General features: G+C 38.4%; 1 protein-coding gene across 1 annotated transcript in view; it reads left to right on the forward strand.

Moving 5' to 3' along the window:
- Cntn1 (contactin 1) overlaps positions 1-17870 on the forward strand; it is a 120259-nt gene that overhangs the window by 6582 nt on the left and 95807 nt on the right. The window contains exons 4-10 of the mRNA XM_090353151.1: positions 972-1067; positions 6132-6338; positions 7917-8016; positions 8955-9136; positions 11130-11254; positions 11860-11977; positions 13837-13987. Of these exons, the coding sequence (XP_090209277.1) occupies positions 972-1067; positions 6132-6338; positions 7917-8016; positions 8955-9136; positions 11130-11254; positions 11860-11977; positions 13837-13987 (979 nt within the window). The remainder of the gene's footprint in view (positions 1-971; positions 1068-6131; positions 6339-7916; positions 8017-8954; positions 9137-11129; positions 11255-11859; positions 11978-13836; positions 13988-17870) is intronic.

Here is a 17870-nt window from a genome sequence, read left to right on the forward strand (position 1 = left end):
CCCTTTGTCTCCACAGAGGATAGGTTGTTTTTGGTGTAGCAAATCATACTCATGTCAAAGTTATATTTATTTTGTGCTAGTATGGGGGTTTGAACTGATTGCTTCCACTATTGCAAATAGGAATAGAGGCTTTTTCCTTTATTCCTTCCCAGCATCTGATTTCTTCCTCAAAAAGGACGCTCAAAATAGGTACACTTCTCTAAGTATTTTTGTGTGAGAGAGTGTGTTTTCTTTTCTTTTCTTTTTCTTTCTTTTTTTTTTTTTTTAACCAGTCCTGGGCTTGGGCTCAGGGCTGAGCACTGTCCCTGGATTTTCTCAAGGCTAGGGCTCTACCACTTGAGCCACAGCACCACTTCTGGCTTTTTGCTATGTATGTGGTACCGAGAAATCGAACCCGAGTCTTTGTGCATGCTAGGCAAGCACTCTACCACTAGGCCAAACTCCTGGCCCCGAGAGTGTGTTTTCTGTGTATGCCATTAATGAGACTTCAACTCAGAGACTGAGCACTGTCTCTTAGTTTTTTGTTTTGTTTTCTTTTTCTTTCTGTTTTTCCCTCAAGGCTGACACTCTACCACTTGAGCCACACCTCCACTTTCAGCTTCATGCGGATGAATTGCAGATAAGAGTCTCAAGGGCTTTTCTGCCCAGGCTAACTTTGAACCTTGATCCTCAAAATCTCAGCCTCCTGAGATGATAGGTATGAGCCACCAGTGCCTTGTGGCCTTCTAATTCTTATGTGGGCTGCTCTGATGACTGTAAACTTGGAACTCCTGACAGAACTCAAATCCAGTTCCTAGACCCTAAAAACAAGTTGGCGTTTAACAGCCTCCCAAAGCTACCATAAGGCATTCTATCTCAGAAGTGAGGTTGTTCCTGAAGGGCTTGAATCTCCATGGCCAGTGCTTTTTTTATGAAGAGTATTCTTTCCATAGCATTCTTTCTATGCCTTGTTCTTTTTCTTTTGCAACTAGATCTGGATCCCTTCCCTCCGGAGGAGCGTCCTGAGGTCCGAGTTAAAGAAGGGAAGGGAATGGTTCTGCTCTGCGATCCTCCTTACCATTTCCCAGGTAAACTTTCATTTCTCTGTGACTTTAAGCATCTAGAAAATGAAAAGGGCACGTTTCCATTATTAATGACCTAAATTATCCTAATTATCCTAACTCATAATTCATTCAGGAAGGCTCAATATTTGCATAATTTTGAAATGTTTCACTGATGACTGGTTAGAGACTTTCTTGACTCATTTTTTGACTCTACTCCTAAGGATCTATAATCAGTATAAACCATATATATGTTCAATTATGTCCTCATTAAAATTCTGATTAAATGGAGAAATTATGATACATTTTTCTAGAAATTGTGATAGATTTTTCTGACAAACAACACCACCAAAGAATGATGTATATTTAAATTCATCATGTTCTTAACAAGTTGATATCTACAAATAGACTGTGAACCATAGCTAAATATTAGGAAGGGTAAAAGACATCCTAAATCATTATTCTCTTTAGGAGCACTTGTCTACAGGAGCAAGCATTCACTTTAGAAAAGAGGTACCCTGTGTTGGTAGCTCATGTCTGTAATCCTAGGTACACAGGAGGTCAGAAAAAATCATAGTTCAAAACTAGCCCAGGAACGAAAGTCTGTGAGACTCTTATCTCATATTGACCACCAAGAAGCTGGAAGTGGAGCTGTGGCTCAAGTGGTAGTGCAACAACCTTGAGTGGGGTGGAGGAGTGAGAGCACAGGCCCTGAACTCAAGCCACACAGTATCAGAAAGATACAGTGGGAGAAAGAGAAGGGGAGTAGCATAGGGAGGGAAGAAGTGGGGAGGGGGAGACAAACCTGATTAAGAATGGAGTATGGGGGTAGAACATTTGTGTTGCATACAGAAGGTCTTGGGTTCCATCCCCTGTGCTTGTAGAAAGCAAAGAGAAATAGAAAAATAAAAAAACTGAGTAACATTTGGTATGAAATTCACCTTTGAGTAGGTGTTTCTTGTGAAATATCTAGCGAAAATAAAACCACTAACAAATTAAAAATGACTACTTCTTATTCTTATTTTCACTTGCCTTATTTTTAGAGTTTTGCCTCAGGCTAACATAAATAACTTTTCAAAAAGGAAAAAAAACTTTTTTTTACATTCTTTATTTAATAAACTGGCCTTTAGATATCTCCATAGAGAATGAAACATCACTGACCTAAAATTTTATGTGGAATACATCCATCACATATATGCACAAAGACATTTCACATGTATTATATTTGCATTCATTTCCTGCATGCAAAGTTACACATATTTCACATGTATTATATTTGCATTCATTTCCTGCATGCAAAGTTACACATATCTTACATGCAAAGTTATACATATGTTGCATGCCAAATTTCCTATAGATATGAAAATTTTATGCAGGTAAATAATTATGGTTGTTTCTATATCAAATATTGATGACTTTCTCTACAACATGAGGACTATGACTTCTCATATATGAAAGTTAAAATATTCCCACAGTACTGAAGTGAGAGATTGTGAGAACTAGGCCCTTTCTTGAGGAATAATTGAAACCATAAATAAGCCATTCATCTTCAGAGTGTCTCTCATTAAGTAGATAATGGGTGAGGGAGAGTCAGGGTAAATATATACAAGTTAATGTGAAGTTTCTATTGGACTTCTGTAAGGAAGTTTGGTTGACAGTTGTACTGGGGCTTGAACTTAGCACCTGAGTGCTGTCCCTTAGCCTTTTCATTCAAGGCCAGTGCTCTGTCACTTCTGGCATTTTTCTTACTTATTGGGAGATAAGGGTCCCTTGGACTATCCTGCCCAGCCTGGCTTTGAACTTGAGCCTTAGAACTCATCCCTCAGGGGCTGGGATTACAGGTATGAGCCACCTGCACCCCACAAACTGTGTTTGTTTTAAATGAGTCTAATAAACACCATGAGTAACAGATTGCTTAGGTCTTCTATCAGCAACTCTATGGTAATTTTGAACATTATACTTGCCACCCTCAACCAATACATTCCACCTCTATGCCTTTCTTCCTTCCTCCTTAATGAACTTATTTTTTTCTTCTCTCTCTCCCTTTCTCTCTCTTTATCTATCTCTGTCTCTGTATCTCTGCCAGTACTATGACTTGAACTCAGGATCTTGTGCTCTCTTCTCTTTTTCCCTCAAAACTGATGCTCTACCACTTGAGTTACAGCTTCATTTTCCTGCTCCTGGATGGTTAATGGAGATAAGAGTCTCATAGACTTTTCTTCCCCAGTCTGGTCTTGAACTGTGATCTTCACATCTCAGCCTTCTGAGTGGCTAGGATTACAGGCATGAGTCATGCATGCCTGGTTTAAGGTTTTGTGTTTTCTAGCTCTGACTTTCTTTGGATCGAGGGTACAGTTCTATCAAAAGTTGGGTTCTGAATCTCTACAAAAGTTACATATGTAACTATTTGCAGTGAACTGAGAATTTGTCTATGTCAAACAAATGCAGATATATCTATGTATATTCCCTCACTTGAAATTTGGGAATGATAATTTCCCTGCCATCTTATTTATAGAGTTTGTGATCTTATACTATATTTGAAATTGTGGAGATGCAATTTCAGTGGTTATTAATCATCACATAAATTGGACTATTTTAAAAGTAAATCATATAAATCTAAATATATATATTTTAGACCCAGTATTACTATTTACAGTCATACTTAGATGAAATTTTCTAATTGACATCTGTAGAACCTCCCTCACAGAATAAAAGATGCAGAAGAAAAAAAACCTCAGCTTCTATAACTTATTACATTTTCTTTTGGATCTGTGTTTTCCAATAGAGCCACTTTTATCTGAATGTTGCTACATATTTGTGAACAATTAAGTGGACATTTTAGTACAAATGTTTATTGGGTTTTATAATTTTATCTGATATTCAACTGATTGCTTTATGCAATCACAGTAAGTGCTCAACATATTTCAAGGAATGAAAGGATCAGAAATTAAAGATAAATGTATTTTTTAGAATTTATTGCATGCAAGAATTATGTTTCATGGAAAGATAAACATTTTTAAATGTTATTTATTTATATAAATAAATAATTCCTATGCCCTGGAAAGTGAGAATATAATGCATTATTTCCAGCTAATTTTCTCTTAATATAGATATAAAAATTATTTACTATGTCTTACAAATAAAAGCATGTCTTCAGAATATATAAGCATATCTCCCTGGAAACAGGGAGAGAAAGAAGCAAAGATATAGACAGAAAATGCATAAAGATACACAGAGAAACAAAGATCAGAGAGGAGAGAAAAACCTTTAATTTAAAAGGTATGTACCATGGGCAAGGTACAAAACATTTAATAATAAATACATATATTAAGAAAAATGAACACAGGTGGGAGAGCAGTGTAATTTTGTGCTGATTACTTTATAAAAATGTTTTAATGAAGATTACCCTATCAAAATACTGAAAAGAGGCAATGGTGAATTTATCAGTATGTATGAATTCTACTGTCAAGGTAATTTTTTAAAAAGCATGAAAATACCCTAAAATGTTTACAAATGATTCCTCCTGGGCATACCAAAGTACTTTAAGTGTATTTCTAGGAGACAGTTGAATTATTTAACAAGGTTAGATAAGTGATGTAGTTCAAAGTAATACAATGAAACTAGTTAAATGTAATGAAGTTGCTCAGAACAGATTTTCTTTGTAATATGAGAAGTGTTCTATCAATAAAAGTAACATATCTTAATCATGTGGTGGTACTTACTCATCCTGAAAAATTAAGCTTACAGTGATTTAGTCTGTAGTGCTAAGAGGAGAGAGAGAGAGAGAGAGAGAGAGAGAGAGAGAGAGAGAGAGAGAGAGAGAGAGAGAGAGAGAGAGAGAGAGAATGGGTTTCTCATAGACAACTGATTTTTCTTATATGCCTAGGTTAAAGAAACACATAGAGAAAACCCATTGTATTTTAGAAACCTGAGTCAGAACTTAGCTTTTGAGGGCCAAAATGACCCCAGCCCTATTGGTAGAGTGGCTACCTTGTAACCACTTGGTACAAATCTTATTAGTACTGCTTATTTTGGAGATGGAAATCTGGAAAGGAAGATTAGAATATCAACTGTTTCCCCATTACTCTTGATAGCAGTTAATCTAGCAGCTCCCTTCTGTTTGAGAATAGTAGTAGGTTTCTACTGTGTAATGATGTAGGCAGCTTCTAATGTGCTGAAGTTAGGGGAATGACTTCCTCACTAAGCTAGAGCTTGCTAAGTAAAGCTAGATTATTTCTGTGTATGTGTTCTGATACTGACCTTGAGCTCAGGGCCTTGGTGTTGTCCCTTAGTTTTTTTTTGCTCAAAGCTGGCACTTTACCAGTTAAACCACAGCTCCTCTTTCAGCTTTTTTTCCCCGTGGTGATGGTTAATTGGAGATAAGACTCTTAAAGATGTTCCTGCTCAGTCTGACTTCAAACTATGATCCTCAGATTTCAACTTCCCGAGTAGCTAGGATTACAGATGTGGGCCAATAGTGCCCGCCAGTAAAGTTATATTAACTATGCTGCATGTCTATCTTGTTTATTGTCACACTGAAGGTTCTTGAGTAAATTAGTGAATTAGATACTAAATTAATCAGACAGATTGATTTACAGGCCAAGATATAGCTATATAAACATTGCCACCATAACTTCTTTGAGTGTTACCAAACATATAATGTAAAGTGAGAGTACAGCTAGGAAGAAAGATAAAGCCATAGCAAAGTTTGTCATCCTGAGTTTATTTATAATGTATGCTCAAAGTAGGCTACAGTCTTTGTAAATAAGACACTTTGATTCCAAATCTCAGTTCTACTGAATGCTCATGAAAATTCTAGGCAAGTTATTTAACCTCTCTGAGTTTCAATTAGCCAGTCAATGAACCAGAAGTAAGAATGCTCCAAGTTCTTAAACTAATGGAAATAAATAAATGGATGTAATTTCTCAATACTGTGTTTATATTCATGAAAAACATGGTATCAATTAGAAAATATATAGTGTTTGTCTGGGCTTTCTTCCAAAATTTGTTCTACTCTAATCTCTATTAGACTATGTAACAATCTGCTTTTGAAGAAGAGTTCAATATGTAATAGAAAATCTTTTCTTCTAGATGATCTTAGCTACCGCTGGCTTTTAAATGAATTTCCTGTCTTTATCACAATGGATAAGCGAAGATTTGTGTCTCAGACAAATGGCAACCTCTACATTGCAAACGTTGAGGCTTCTGACAGAGGCAATTATTCCTGCTTTGTATCCAGTCCTTCCATTACCAAGAGTGTGTTCAGCAAATTTATCCCACTCATTCCAATCCCTGAACGTAAGTATTTTACTTGTTGGGTTTTGTGAGGTGCCTATAGCTTAGGAGGTTTACAAGGGAGGTTCTCTACATTGTAGATTCAAGCTGATCTTACACTGTGTATAATTTAATATCCTATGAGATCCAGACTTTAATTTCCTAGAACCAGCCAGGAACTTTAATCATAATAAACTATTTTTCTCAACTTGACTGGCCTAGTTCAATTGCCATCTTAACATGAGATTTTCATCTTTTTTTCTCCATCCTGGCTTGAACTCAGGGCCTGAATACTGTCCTTGGGCTTTCTCAAGTCTAGGGCTCTGACACTTGAGCCATAGCACCACTTCCGGCTTTTTGATGTATGTGGTTCCGAGGAATTGAACCTGGATCTTTGCCCATGCTAGGCAAGCACTCTATCATTAGGTCAAAACTCCTGCTCCACCTTCCTTCTTTCTTTTATTCCCTTTATTTCTTTTCTTTCTTCCTTCCTTTCTTCCTTTTTTTCCTTACTTTTTCTTTTGTTGCCAGTACTGGGGCTTCAACTGGGGTCTTGCGCTATAGCTTATTTATCTTGTCAGCTCAAAGCTGGCACTTACCACTTGAGCCACACCTCTTCTACTTCTTACTTTTGCTGGTTAATTCAAGTTAAGTCTCTTATGGGCTTTTGTGTCCAAGCTGGCTTTGAACCACAGATCTTAGCCTCCTGAGCAGATAGCATTACAGGCATGAGCCATCAGGGCCCAGCATCCCCTCTTTCTTTTACACTTTATCTTCTCTTCTGTTTTTCCTTCGTTTTCTTCTTTTCTATCTTCCAGAGTCCTGTAGAGCACTGACCACAATTGTTTCACCTATTTAATGCTCCTTCATGACTCCTTGAATTTGTGTAATGAACGGAGTCAGATTGCACAGTTGCTGTTATTGAAGCTGCTTGATCAAGTTCATACTGATACTAATTGTGTTCACTATGTGCCAGTCACTACAGCAGGGCATTGATGGCTCAGACCTATAACCCTAGCAACTTAAGAGGCTAAGAGCTGAGAATTGCAACACAAAGCCAGCCCAGACAGGAAAGTCTATGAAACTTTGATTTCCACTAAACTACCAAAAAGCCAGAGGTGGAGCTATGGCTTAAGTTGTAGAGCAAAAGAAGCTCAGGGACAGCACCTAGACTGGGTTCAAGCCCTAGGACCAGCACTAAAAACAAACAAACAAACAAAAATCCCAAGCCAGCCATGGTGCTTCATGTCTGTAATCCCAGCTACTCAGGAGGCTGAGATCTGAGGATCCTGGTTCAAAGCCAGCACAGGCACTAAAGAACATGAGACTCTTATCTCCACTTAACTACTAGAAAACCAGAACTGGGCCTGTGGTTCAAGGAGTAGGGTGGTAGCCTTGAGCTGAAATGCTCAAGGACAGCACCCACGCCCAGAGTTCAAGCCCCATGACTGACAAAAAAAAGTCACTATGTTGTGACTTAACCAGTATCTGTATAGAGGAAAACCTTTCATATTAAAGCCATTCTAATCATACAATAATCACAGTGTTAAAAATCATATTGTGCTTAATAGTTTACAAATGTTTGTATTATTTTAATAATAGGAACAACAAAACCATATCCTGCTGATATCGTAGTACAGTTCAAGGACATATATGCACTGATGGGTCAAAACGTGACTCTTGAGTGTTTTGCACTTGGAAAGTAAGTATATACTTATGTTTTTCATAAAATCAAACTTCTCTTAAGGTCTAATTTGTCTTTCAGTGATGTAGTAAGTTGCCAAATAATCAATATTATTTTAAAATGTATTGTTCATATTCTTGTTTTATAATTAAAATTTACCATCAGTGTGAGAAAAAAAAGAAAGAAAGTATACTTTTACATTTTTTTTGCCAGTTCTGGGACTTGAGCTCAGGGCCTGGGCACTGTCCTTGGGAGTTTTTTGTTTTGTTTTGTTTTGTTTTGTTTGCCAAAGGCTAGCTCTCTGCTTTTTTCTGTGTATATGGTATGAAGGAATTGAACCCAGGGCTTTGTGGATGCTAGGCGAGCACTCTACCACTAGGCTAGCTCCCAGCCCCATACTTTTATTTTTTGCTTGCAAGTAAAGACATGTTTGTGTGTGTGTGTGTGTGTGTGTGTGTGTGTGTGTGTGTGTGTGTGTGTGTGTGTATGTGTTTGCCAGTACTGGGACTTGAACTCAGGGCTTTGCGCTTTTACTTGGCTTTTTCACTCAAGGCTAGTGTTCTACCATTTGAGCTATACCTCCACTTCTGGCTTTGGTGGTTAGTTGGAGATAAAGAACTCTTTGGCCCAAGCTGGCTTGGAAACAGAATCCTCAGATCTCAGCCTTCTGAGTAGCTAGGATGACAAGTGAGAGCCAGTGGGCAACGTGTTGATTTTAGTCCCCTTTTAGGAAATAGATAATGTATATGGTTTGCTGTAAACATAAGAAAGCTGGGGACCATGTCCTGAGAAAGGGTATCAATGTTTGTGAAGTTATGCACCTTCTATCTGATGACTATAATGTAACCCTTCTATTAATCACAATAAAAAATGATCTTAAAAAAATAAAAAATGAAAAAAAGAAAGTTGTCTTTTAACTGTTGTGGAGCTCAAGGTCTTGTATCTTCTATTTAAAGTCCTGTTCCTGATATCCGATGGAGGAAGGTTCTAGAACCAATGCCTAGCACTGCTGAGATTAGCACCTCGGGGGCTGTCCTCAAGATCTTCAATATCCAACTGGAAGATGAAGGCATTTACGAATGTGAGGCTGAGAACATTAGAGGAAAGGATAAACATCAGGCAAAAATTTATGTTCAAGGTAAATGTTTACATTTTCTGTGAAAGTTCATCAGTCTCTTTAGTCATTTTTATAATAACTAATAGTTTTAAATAATAATATAAATTATAGCACATACAAGGATGTGAGTTTTTTATTTTAATCCAAAATATACAATTAATGTAGCTCACATATTCCCTTTATCATATGCTCTGTCTCTCTCTGTCTCTATCTCTGTCTCTGTCTCTGTGTTTCTCTGTGTCTTTGTCTTTCTCTCTTTGTCTCTCTCTTTGTCTCTCTGTCTCTGTCTGTCTGTCTTTCTCTTTCTCTCTCTTTCTCTCTCTCTCTCTGCATGCTGGTACTGATGCATGAATTCAGGGCCTTCCCTTGATTTTTGTTTTGCTCAAGGCCGGCACTGTTATCACTTGAGCCATAGCACCTCTTCTAGTTTTTTGGTGGATCATTGGAGACAAGACTTTCATAGACTTCCCTGAGCCAGGTGACTTCAAAGAGACCTCAGCCTCCTGAATAGCTAAGATTACAAGCATGAACCACGAGCACTTGGCTATTATTCATCTTTGTAATACCTCTTGACAGCACCTTTTTATTTATGGCAGAACTTAGGCATTGTGGCTGAGTTTGAATTAATAGTATGTATACTTTAATAATCACCAAGATTACTTATAGGACTTGTTAAAACGCAGGCTTCTAGATCCTTCCTCAGGATTCTGATTCAGAAGGTCTAAGATGGGCTTTGGAATATGTCTTTCTAACAAGTTCTCAGTTGAGGTAAATGTCACCAGATCTACAATCATACTTTAAGAATCACTAGTGTTAAGGAATCATTTTTCTTGAACAAAAGTATCTTGTCCCAAGTCGTTGATTCTCACACATTAAGACAAATTTATATATGGGAAGAAAGATTTTTTAAGTGACACATGTAACTTTTTATTTCAGATCACTTCTGTGATGCTCTATAATGTGGAATTTTAAAAAACAAGGGTTCAACAAGATCTGTGTGTGTGTGTGTGTGTGTGTGTGTGTGTGTGTGTGTGTGTGTGTGTGTGTATGTGTGTGTGTGTGTGTGTGCGCGCGCGCGCGCGCGCCGGCCAGTAATAGGGCTTAAACTTGGGGACTGGGAGTTGTCCCTAAGCCTTTTCACTTGAAGCTAGTGCTTTATCACTCAAGGCACAACTCCACTTTCAGCTTTTTGATGGTTCATAGGACTTTCCTTCCCCAGGCTGTCTTGAAACCATGATCCTCAGATCTCAGACTTTTGAGCAGCTTGGATTATAGGAATAAGCACCTGGCAAGATTATTTATTATTTATTTTCAGCTCTATAGAGTTCCCTATTTCTCTTCTAAAATAGAAGACAAAAAAACGGAGGTATAATTCTTGAAAACCTCAAGTTCACATTTTAACAGATTTGAATTTACATTGAAGAGAAAAAATCAAATATGGATTAGCTTTCAAACAAACATAATTTAAATGAGAAATATAAATACTAATTAAATTATAGTTTCCTCATTTTGTAACAATTTCCACCATTTCATTGGTGGTAACATTTATTTCATGACACATACAATAGTTCATGTTATGCTTCCAAATAACGTTGACTGAATGTATCATATTTAAAATTCTGGTGGCTGTGCCAGGTTCCAGTGGCTCATGCCTGTAATCATAGCTAATCAGGAGGCTGAGATCTGAGGATCATGGTTCAGTGTCAGCCCAGGTGGGAACGTTTGTGTGAATCTTTTTTTTCTTGCCAGTCCTGGGGCTGGAACTCAGGGCCTGGGCCCTGTCTTTGGGCTAGAGCTCTACTACTTGAGCCACATCACCACTTCTGGCTTTTTCTGTGTTTGTGGTACTGAGAAATCAAACCAAGGGCTTTGTGCATGCTAGGCAAGCATTCTACCACCAGACCATACTCCCAACCCTGTGCAACTCTTTATGCCCAATAAACTACTCAAAATTGCAAATTATGTTACCTGTTAAGATTTGTGCTTGCTGTTCATCGTGTTCTTTGCTTTGTAGCATTTCCAGAGTGGGTAGAGCACATCAATGACACAGAAGTTGACATTGGCAGTGATCTCTACTGGCCATGCATGGCTACAGGAAAGCCCATCCCTACCATCCGATGGCTGAAAAATGGATACGCGGTACGTACAGGCAATGCTTTGCTATCCCCAGGAAACATTTGAGCATGATTCCAAGATATATAGAGCAGGAATGCCCAAAATATATGGAGTCCTTTTTAACCAATAGAAAAAAAGCAAAAAGCAAAATATTAAATATCTTCTTTCAGTTTCAATAACTTCCTGTAATCTTTATCTTCATTTTCTCTCCCTCTCTTTATTTTTTTCCTTTTTTCCACTCTGTTCCCCTTCATCCTACTCATCCATCTCCACTGCCTGCTACTGTGCTCCTTTTTCTTGCCTCTGTTTCCCTGAACCTCTCAGAAACAGAGGTCAAGTATGGCACCATAAATCCTCCCTTTAGCTCTGGGGATGAGTAGCTTCTCTATCTTCTCCCTATAATCTCCCAGCTGGCCCTGGAGGGACAAAGATGGAGCCTCCACTCTGTAAGATGAATAGAACAAGAACTGCTAGGCGTGGTAAGTGGGCTTTTCTTTCCCCGTGCCATGAAAATCCCACTGAGCATTTTAGGTGAACAATAGGGAAGATGAACAACCTAGCCCCAAACCTACAAGATATTTTTTTATTCAAGTTTATCAAGACTGTGTTTCAACTTTCATCCTTTCCAGTACCACAAAGGGGAGCTGCGACTGTATGATGTGACCTTTGACAACGCTGGCATGTATCAGTGCATTGCAGAAAACACGTACGGAGCCATCTATGCCAACGCCGAGCTGAAGATTCTGGGTCTGTACCATTTCTGACTTCTCTTCAATGTGCACCCAGCAAACCACAAGAGCAAAAGATGACAGAGCACGCAGAGAACACATTGGATTGCACTTTACTCCTTCTGGGGCTTCAACTCCAGGACTGGGAGCGGATCCCTAAGCTTTTTTTGCTCAAGGCTGGCACTCTACCACTTGAGGCACAGCTCTATTTCCAGATTTTTTTTGATAGTTATCTGGAGTTAAGAGTTTCATGGACTTTCTTCCCTGGGCTGACTTTGAACCACATACTGTCCCTTAGCTTTTTCACTTAAGGCTGGTGCTTTACCACTTGAGCCTTATCTCCACTTCTAGCTATAGTACGGTAACTCTTTAAAACTTTTGTTTGTTCTTTGAAGTTTCTAAGTACATGTACTTAGAATAAAAGTAATAGTTTATTAAATTGCTTTATTATTTAAATATATTTTAATGTAATTTATTTTTTTGTGTGCCAGAGTTAGATTTGAACTCAGAGCCTGGGTGTCATTCCATAGCCTTTTTCACTCAAGACATACTTTACCACTCCCAGATTTTTATTTATTTATTTATTTTTGCTGGCTCATTAGAGATAAGAGTCTAATGCTTGGGCTGGCTTTGAGCTGCAAGCCTAAGATCTCAATCTCCTGATTGGCTAGGATTACATTGTTTTATTTATTTTTATTAAGATTTTTTTGCCAGTCCTGGGTTTTGAACTCAGGGCCTGGGCACTGTCCTTGGGCTTTCTCAAGGCTAGAGCTCTACCACTTCAGCCACAGCACCACTTCTGGCTTTTTTCTATGTAGGTGATACTGAGGGATCAAACATGGGTGTTCGTGCATGCTAGGCAAACACTCTACCAACAGACTAAACTCCCAGCCCTACATTGTTTTATTTTTAAGATGCTGAACTCTGTAATTACTTTGAGTTAACATGGATCATTGTGTTCTTTTAGCATCTTAAAATGGTAAAGCAACATTTATATGTGCTACTTATGATCGATTGATGGACTGATTGATTGGTTTTTGTGGTGCTGGGGATCAAACCCCAGATTTTGTCCATATTAGGCAAGTACTCTGCCTTTGATCTATGCTTTCTGTCCTTGACCACTTCTGTGTGTGTGTGTGTGTGTGTGTGTGTGTGTGTGTGTGTGTGTGTGTGTGTAGGTTTTGGAACTTGGGCTCAAGTTCCACTTGATCCACTTAAGTCTTTGACGGTAGTTATTGGAGAGAAGAGTCTCATGTTCTTTCCTGCCCAAGCTGGTTTCAAACCCTAATTCTCAGATCTCAGCCTCCTAATAGCCAACTTTTTCTTCTCTAATTTCTGTCAGTGAAACCTGACTACAAACTTCTGTGGAAGTGAAGACTGTAGTAAAATATACATATAATTCAGGCTCATGTAAGGCTTCCCTACTTCAAGGCTTTCCTCATCCCTACGCTTAATATCTTACAATTACTGTTCAAAAACCCCAGCCACCAGGAAATGGAACAAGAGGGCTTTTTTTCTTCGTTTTCTTTTCTTTATGTTTTGTTAATTCATTTATCTGCCTTGGGTGGGGGAAGTAAGAAAGGAGACAGAAATGGAGGGACAAATGCGGCAGTGGTACTCACTGGTAATTATATTGAAAATGAACCATACAATTTGCAAGGGAAGTGTGACACTATCTAAAAAGAAATATACTCTTTACTTGACTTATGTAACTGTAACATCACCTTTACAATAAAATTAAATTAAATTAAATTAAAAACTCCAGGCAAACACAAGGATGGTGCCTAAGCCCTGAGTTCAAGCCTCAATATTGTCATTTAAAAGAAAAGGAATAATGGGTTCATTAATAAAAAGAAAATTATTTGTCTTCTGTTTTAGCTTTGGCTCCAACTTTTGAATTCAATCCAATGAAGAAGAAGCTTCTGGCTGCTAAAGGAGGAAGAGTCATCATCGAGTGTAAGCCCAAAGCTGCACCCAAACCAAAATTTTCCTGGAGCAAAGGAACAGAGTGGCTTGTCAACAGCAGCAGGTCAGTTCTGAAATGGGTCGTCTAGTTGACATCACTAGGAGATTTGTTCTGTAGAAGACATGTTTACTATATACTATTAGTTTTCTCCAACTTTTCTGCATAGAATTTACTGTCATGATAAATGAACATAAGTACTTGCTCATCCACAGCAGTATCTAGTCAAGTCAGGATTAAGTTTAAGTTTTCAGAATAATGTAGTGTGTGTGTGTGTGTGTGTGTGTGTGTGTGTGTGTGTGTGTGTGTATGTGTGTATGTGTGTGAGAGAGAGAGAGAGAAAGAGAGAGAGGGGGGGGAGAGAGTGTGTGTTCTGAGGCCTGAGCACTGTCCCTTACGTTTTCTCTCAAGGCTGGCACTCCACCACTTGAGCCACATCTTCACTTCTAGCTTTTTAGTTGTTCATGAAAAGTAAATGTCTCATGGACTTTCCTGCCCAAGCTGGCTTTGAACCAGGACTCACAGCAGAGTTGTGTAATTTATAAGAAATTCAGAAAATGGAAGCATAGAGAGATTTTTGAATTGCCTAAATCCACACAGCTAATAAACAATGGGGGAATGAAACACGATTTCTCTTCCTTTTTTCTTTTTTTTTTTGTTGTTTTGTTTTTGTTTTTTTGCCAGTCCTGTGGCTTGAGCTCAGGGCCTGAGCATTGTCCTTGGGCTTTCTCAAGGCTAGCACTCTACCACTTGAGCCACAGCACCACTTCTGGCTTTTTCTATGTATGTGGAGTGCTGAGGAATCGAACCCTGGTCTTTGTGCATGCTAGGCAAGCACTCTTACCACTAGGCCAAACTCCCAGCCCCTCTTCCTTTTTTCTTAACAAGGACATTAATAGCCATTTATGTTAGTATAATTTTACAGAAGTAATCTACTGTATAATTTGTAGGAAAACACAGTTGTAAACATATCTGCCCATATTCTAAAATCGATAGAAGTTCCCACCCTTCTCCCAATAATTAGACCACCTGCCAGTATATTGATGGTCATCTCCAACCTGTCCTGGTTTTTTATTGGTTGGAATTAATTAATTAATTAATTAATTAATTTACTGTGTGCTGGTCCTGAGGCTTGAACTCAGGGCTTAGGTGTTGTTCCTTGAGCTATTTTCAAGGCTATCAATTGAGTCATGACTACACTTTGTACTTTTTGTTGGAGATATGTTTGTTGGAGAGAAGAGTCTCAGATTTTCCTATCCTAGCTGACTTCAAATCATGATCCATTGATCTCAGCCTTCTGAGTAGCTAGGATTACAGCCATGAGCTTTTTTTTTTGTCAGACCATCCTTAAAGCAGACCATACATTTGTATACAATTTCAAAGATTATTTGGAGTTTTGGAAATGGCACAAATTTTCAAAAAGTAAAAATCCACCAGATACTACTCCCACTCCCGTAATCCTAGATACTCAGAAGGCTGAAATCTGAGGATGGCAGTTCAGAGCCAACACTAGCAGGAAAGTCTATGAGCCTCATCTCTAAATAACCACAAGAAAACCAGAAGTAGCACTATGGCTCAAAGTAACAGTATGCTAGCCTTGAAGGAAAAAGCTCAGGGACAGCACTTGGGTCCTGAACTCAAGCCCTATACCCTACAAAAAATTAAAAGCCTGCTCAATGATTAGCACCTAACTACTTAGTGTCTTTGACTATAAATTATTTGTTATAAGGAATGTGTGACTGTTATTGCATGCCACCATGCAGTATCCTGGTCCTTAATTCTATCTTGGACCCGATACTTTATTGAGTCCTTTCATGAATATTTGATTGTAAACAAGAGACTATTCATTACTAAAGGAATTTCATTTTGTGTGTTGTGTGCTGACCATTTTCATGCCTTTTGTGGAATGTATGAAATGTGTTTCATACTTTTTGTGGATATATGATCTGTATTTTCTTCTTTCTTCTCTCTCCTTCCCTCTCTCTTTCCTCCTCCTCCTCCTCCTCCTCCTCCTCCTCCTCCTCCTCCTTCTTCTTCTTCTTCTTCTTCCTGTCCTGTTTCCCATTTTCTTGAGTTTATTTTACTCAATGTTGGCACTCTACCACTTGAGCCATAGCTCCACTTCTGGCTTTTTGGAGGTCAGAGTTTAATTGGAGATCAGAGGCTTTGTTGTCTATGATGGCTTTGAACCGTAGTCCTTAGATCTCAGTCTTCTGAGCAGCAAAGATTATAGGCAGGAGCCCCCAGCATCTGGCTGCATCTGCGTTTTGTTTTGTTTGTTTTTAGAGTTATTTGACTTGTGCACTTCAGGGTGCTGCTTAGGAATTTTGGATAGATATAATCCATAAATTTTTCTCAGGTGTGTAAAACGCCTTTCCTACTTTTCTCCTTCTTTGGTGTGCACATGTGCTCAGCCTTGACCTTTCTCTGCTTCTTGCATAGCATATTCCTAATTAAAATTCAATCAAGACTGAGCTAACCATTACAGGAACAAGGTTTCTTGATGTAAAAATAATATAACTTGATCATCTTGGTCTCCCATTAATATTACACAAAGAAGGAGTATATCAAGATGATTAACTTTTGGAAAAGCCAAGGAAAAAAATTCTAGTGTTGAGTTAAAAATCAAGCATAGCATATTGTATTCAAATTAGCTTTATGTGGTTACATGTGCCAGTTCTAGGGCTTGAATTCAAGGTCTGGGTGCAATCCCTAAGATTTTTTTCTCAAGGATGGCACTTGAGCCTCAACTCCACTTCTGGTCTTTTGCTGATTAATTGGAGATTCTTATGGATTCAGTTTTTGAACCAGGTTCAATTCCCAATACTACCTCATGCACAAAAGGTACCTTAGCAAAGGACTCTAGATTTTTATAATATTATTATTATTATTATCTTTAGTTGTACAAATTTGTTTCCATGCTGCATGTCAGTTTATGAGTACAATGCACCTTGATCCATGCCATCCCTTCCATCATTTTCCCTCATCTTCCCAGCCCCACCGCCCTCAAGTCACCTACTTCCTTTTTCATATATGTACATTGAATATTATGGCTGCATTCTCCCATCATTCCTCTTTCCATTCATCTACGTGCCAAGAAGATTTTTAAGAGTGAAATTAAATTATAGTGCACACCTAATTGAGACTGATTTCATTTCCTACAAAAATAGTGGAACCAGCAGATTCGTGTTGGGAAAAAGTGGTAGTATTTTGCACTTAGGATCTATAAATTATACCTTTCTGTCTATTTCTCAGCCTTTATTCACTGTTGTTGAAAAAAATTATCCAGCTCTACTCACAGTGGGGAAATCTTGCAATAAAGCCCATAATTTTGCAGGAGTTACTTAACTTTCCTTGTTTTCTTGTTTGTTGAACGTAGCTCAGTATAAATGTGTGCATATGACTATTAAGACTGCATAACTGTAACTGTCCCTGTTCCTGTCATGGGATACTTTATGAAATAAAAAGAAGGGTCTTCTTGAAATGATACTAACACATGCTACTGAGCAAAATGATCAAATTGACATGTATTCATCAGACTGAATAAATTCCATTTTTCTTTGTTTAAAAAATAAACACCCTACAATCTTAGCTACTTAAGAGGTTGAGATCTGAGGATGGCAGTTTGAAGCTAGTCAGGTAAGAAAGTCCATGAAACTTGTTATCTCCACTTAAGCAGCAAAAAGCTGGAAATGGTGGTGTGGCTCAGGTGGTAGAGCACCAGTCTTGGGCTGGGGACAATGCCCAGCAATAGCGCGTGCGCGCGCACACACACACACACACACACACACACACACACACACATGCACGCACACACAATTAGCACTGAGGTATGGCTAAAGTGGATGCCTGTGTGAGTCATGCCAGCCCTAGATTTTTTGTTTTTGTTTTGTTTTGTGCCAATCTTGGGGTTGAATCTCTGTGCCTGAGTGCTGTCCTTGGGCATTCT

The sequence above is a fragment of the Megascapheus bottae genome, chromosome 2 (assembly GCF_031878675.1).
Source record: "Megascapheus bottae isolate mThoBot1 chromosome 2, mThoBot2.hap1, whole genome shotgun sequence".
NCBI lineage: Eukaryota > Metazoa > Chordata > Mammalia > Rodentia > Geomyidae > Megascapheus > Megascapheus bottae.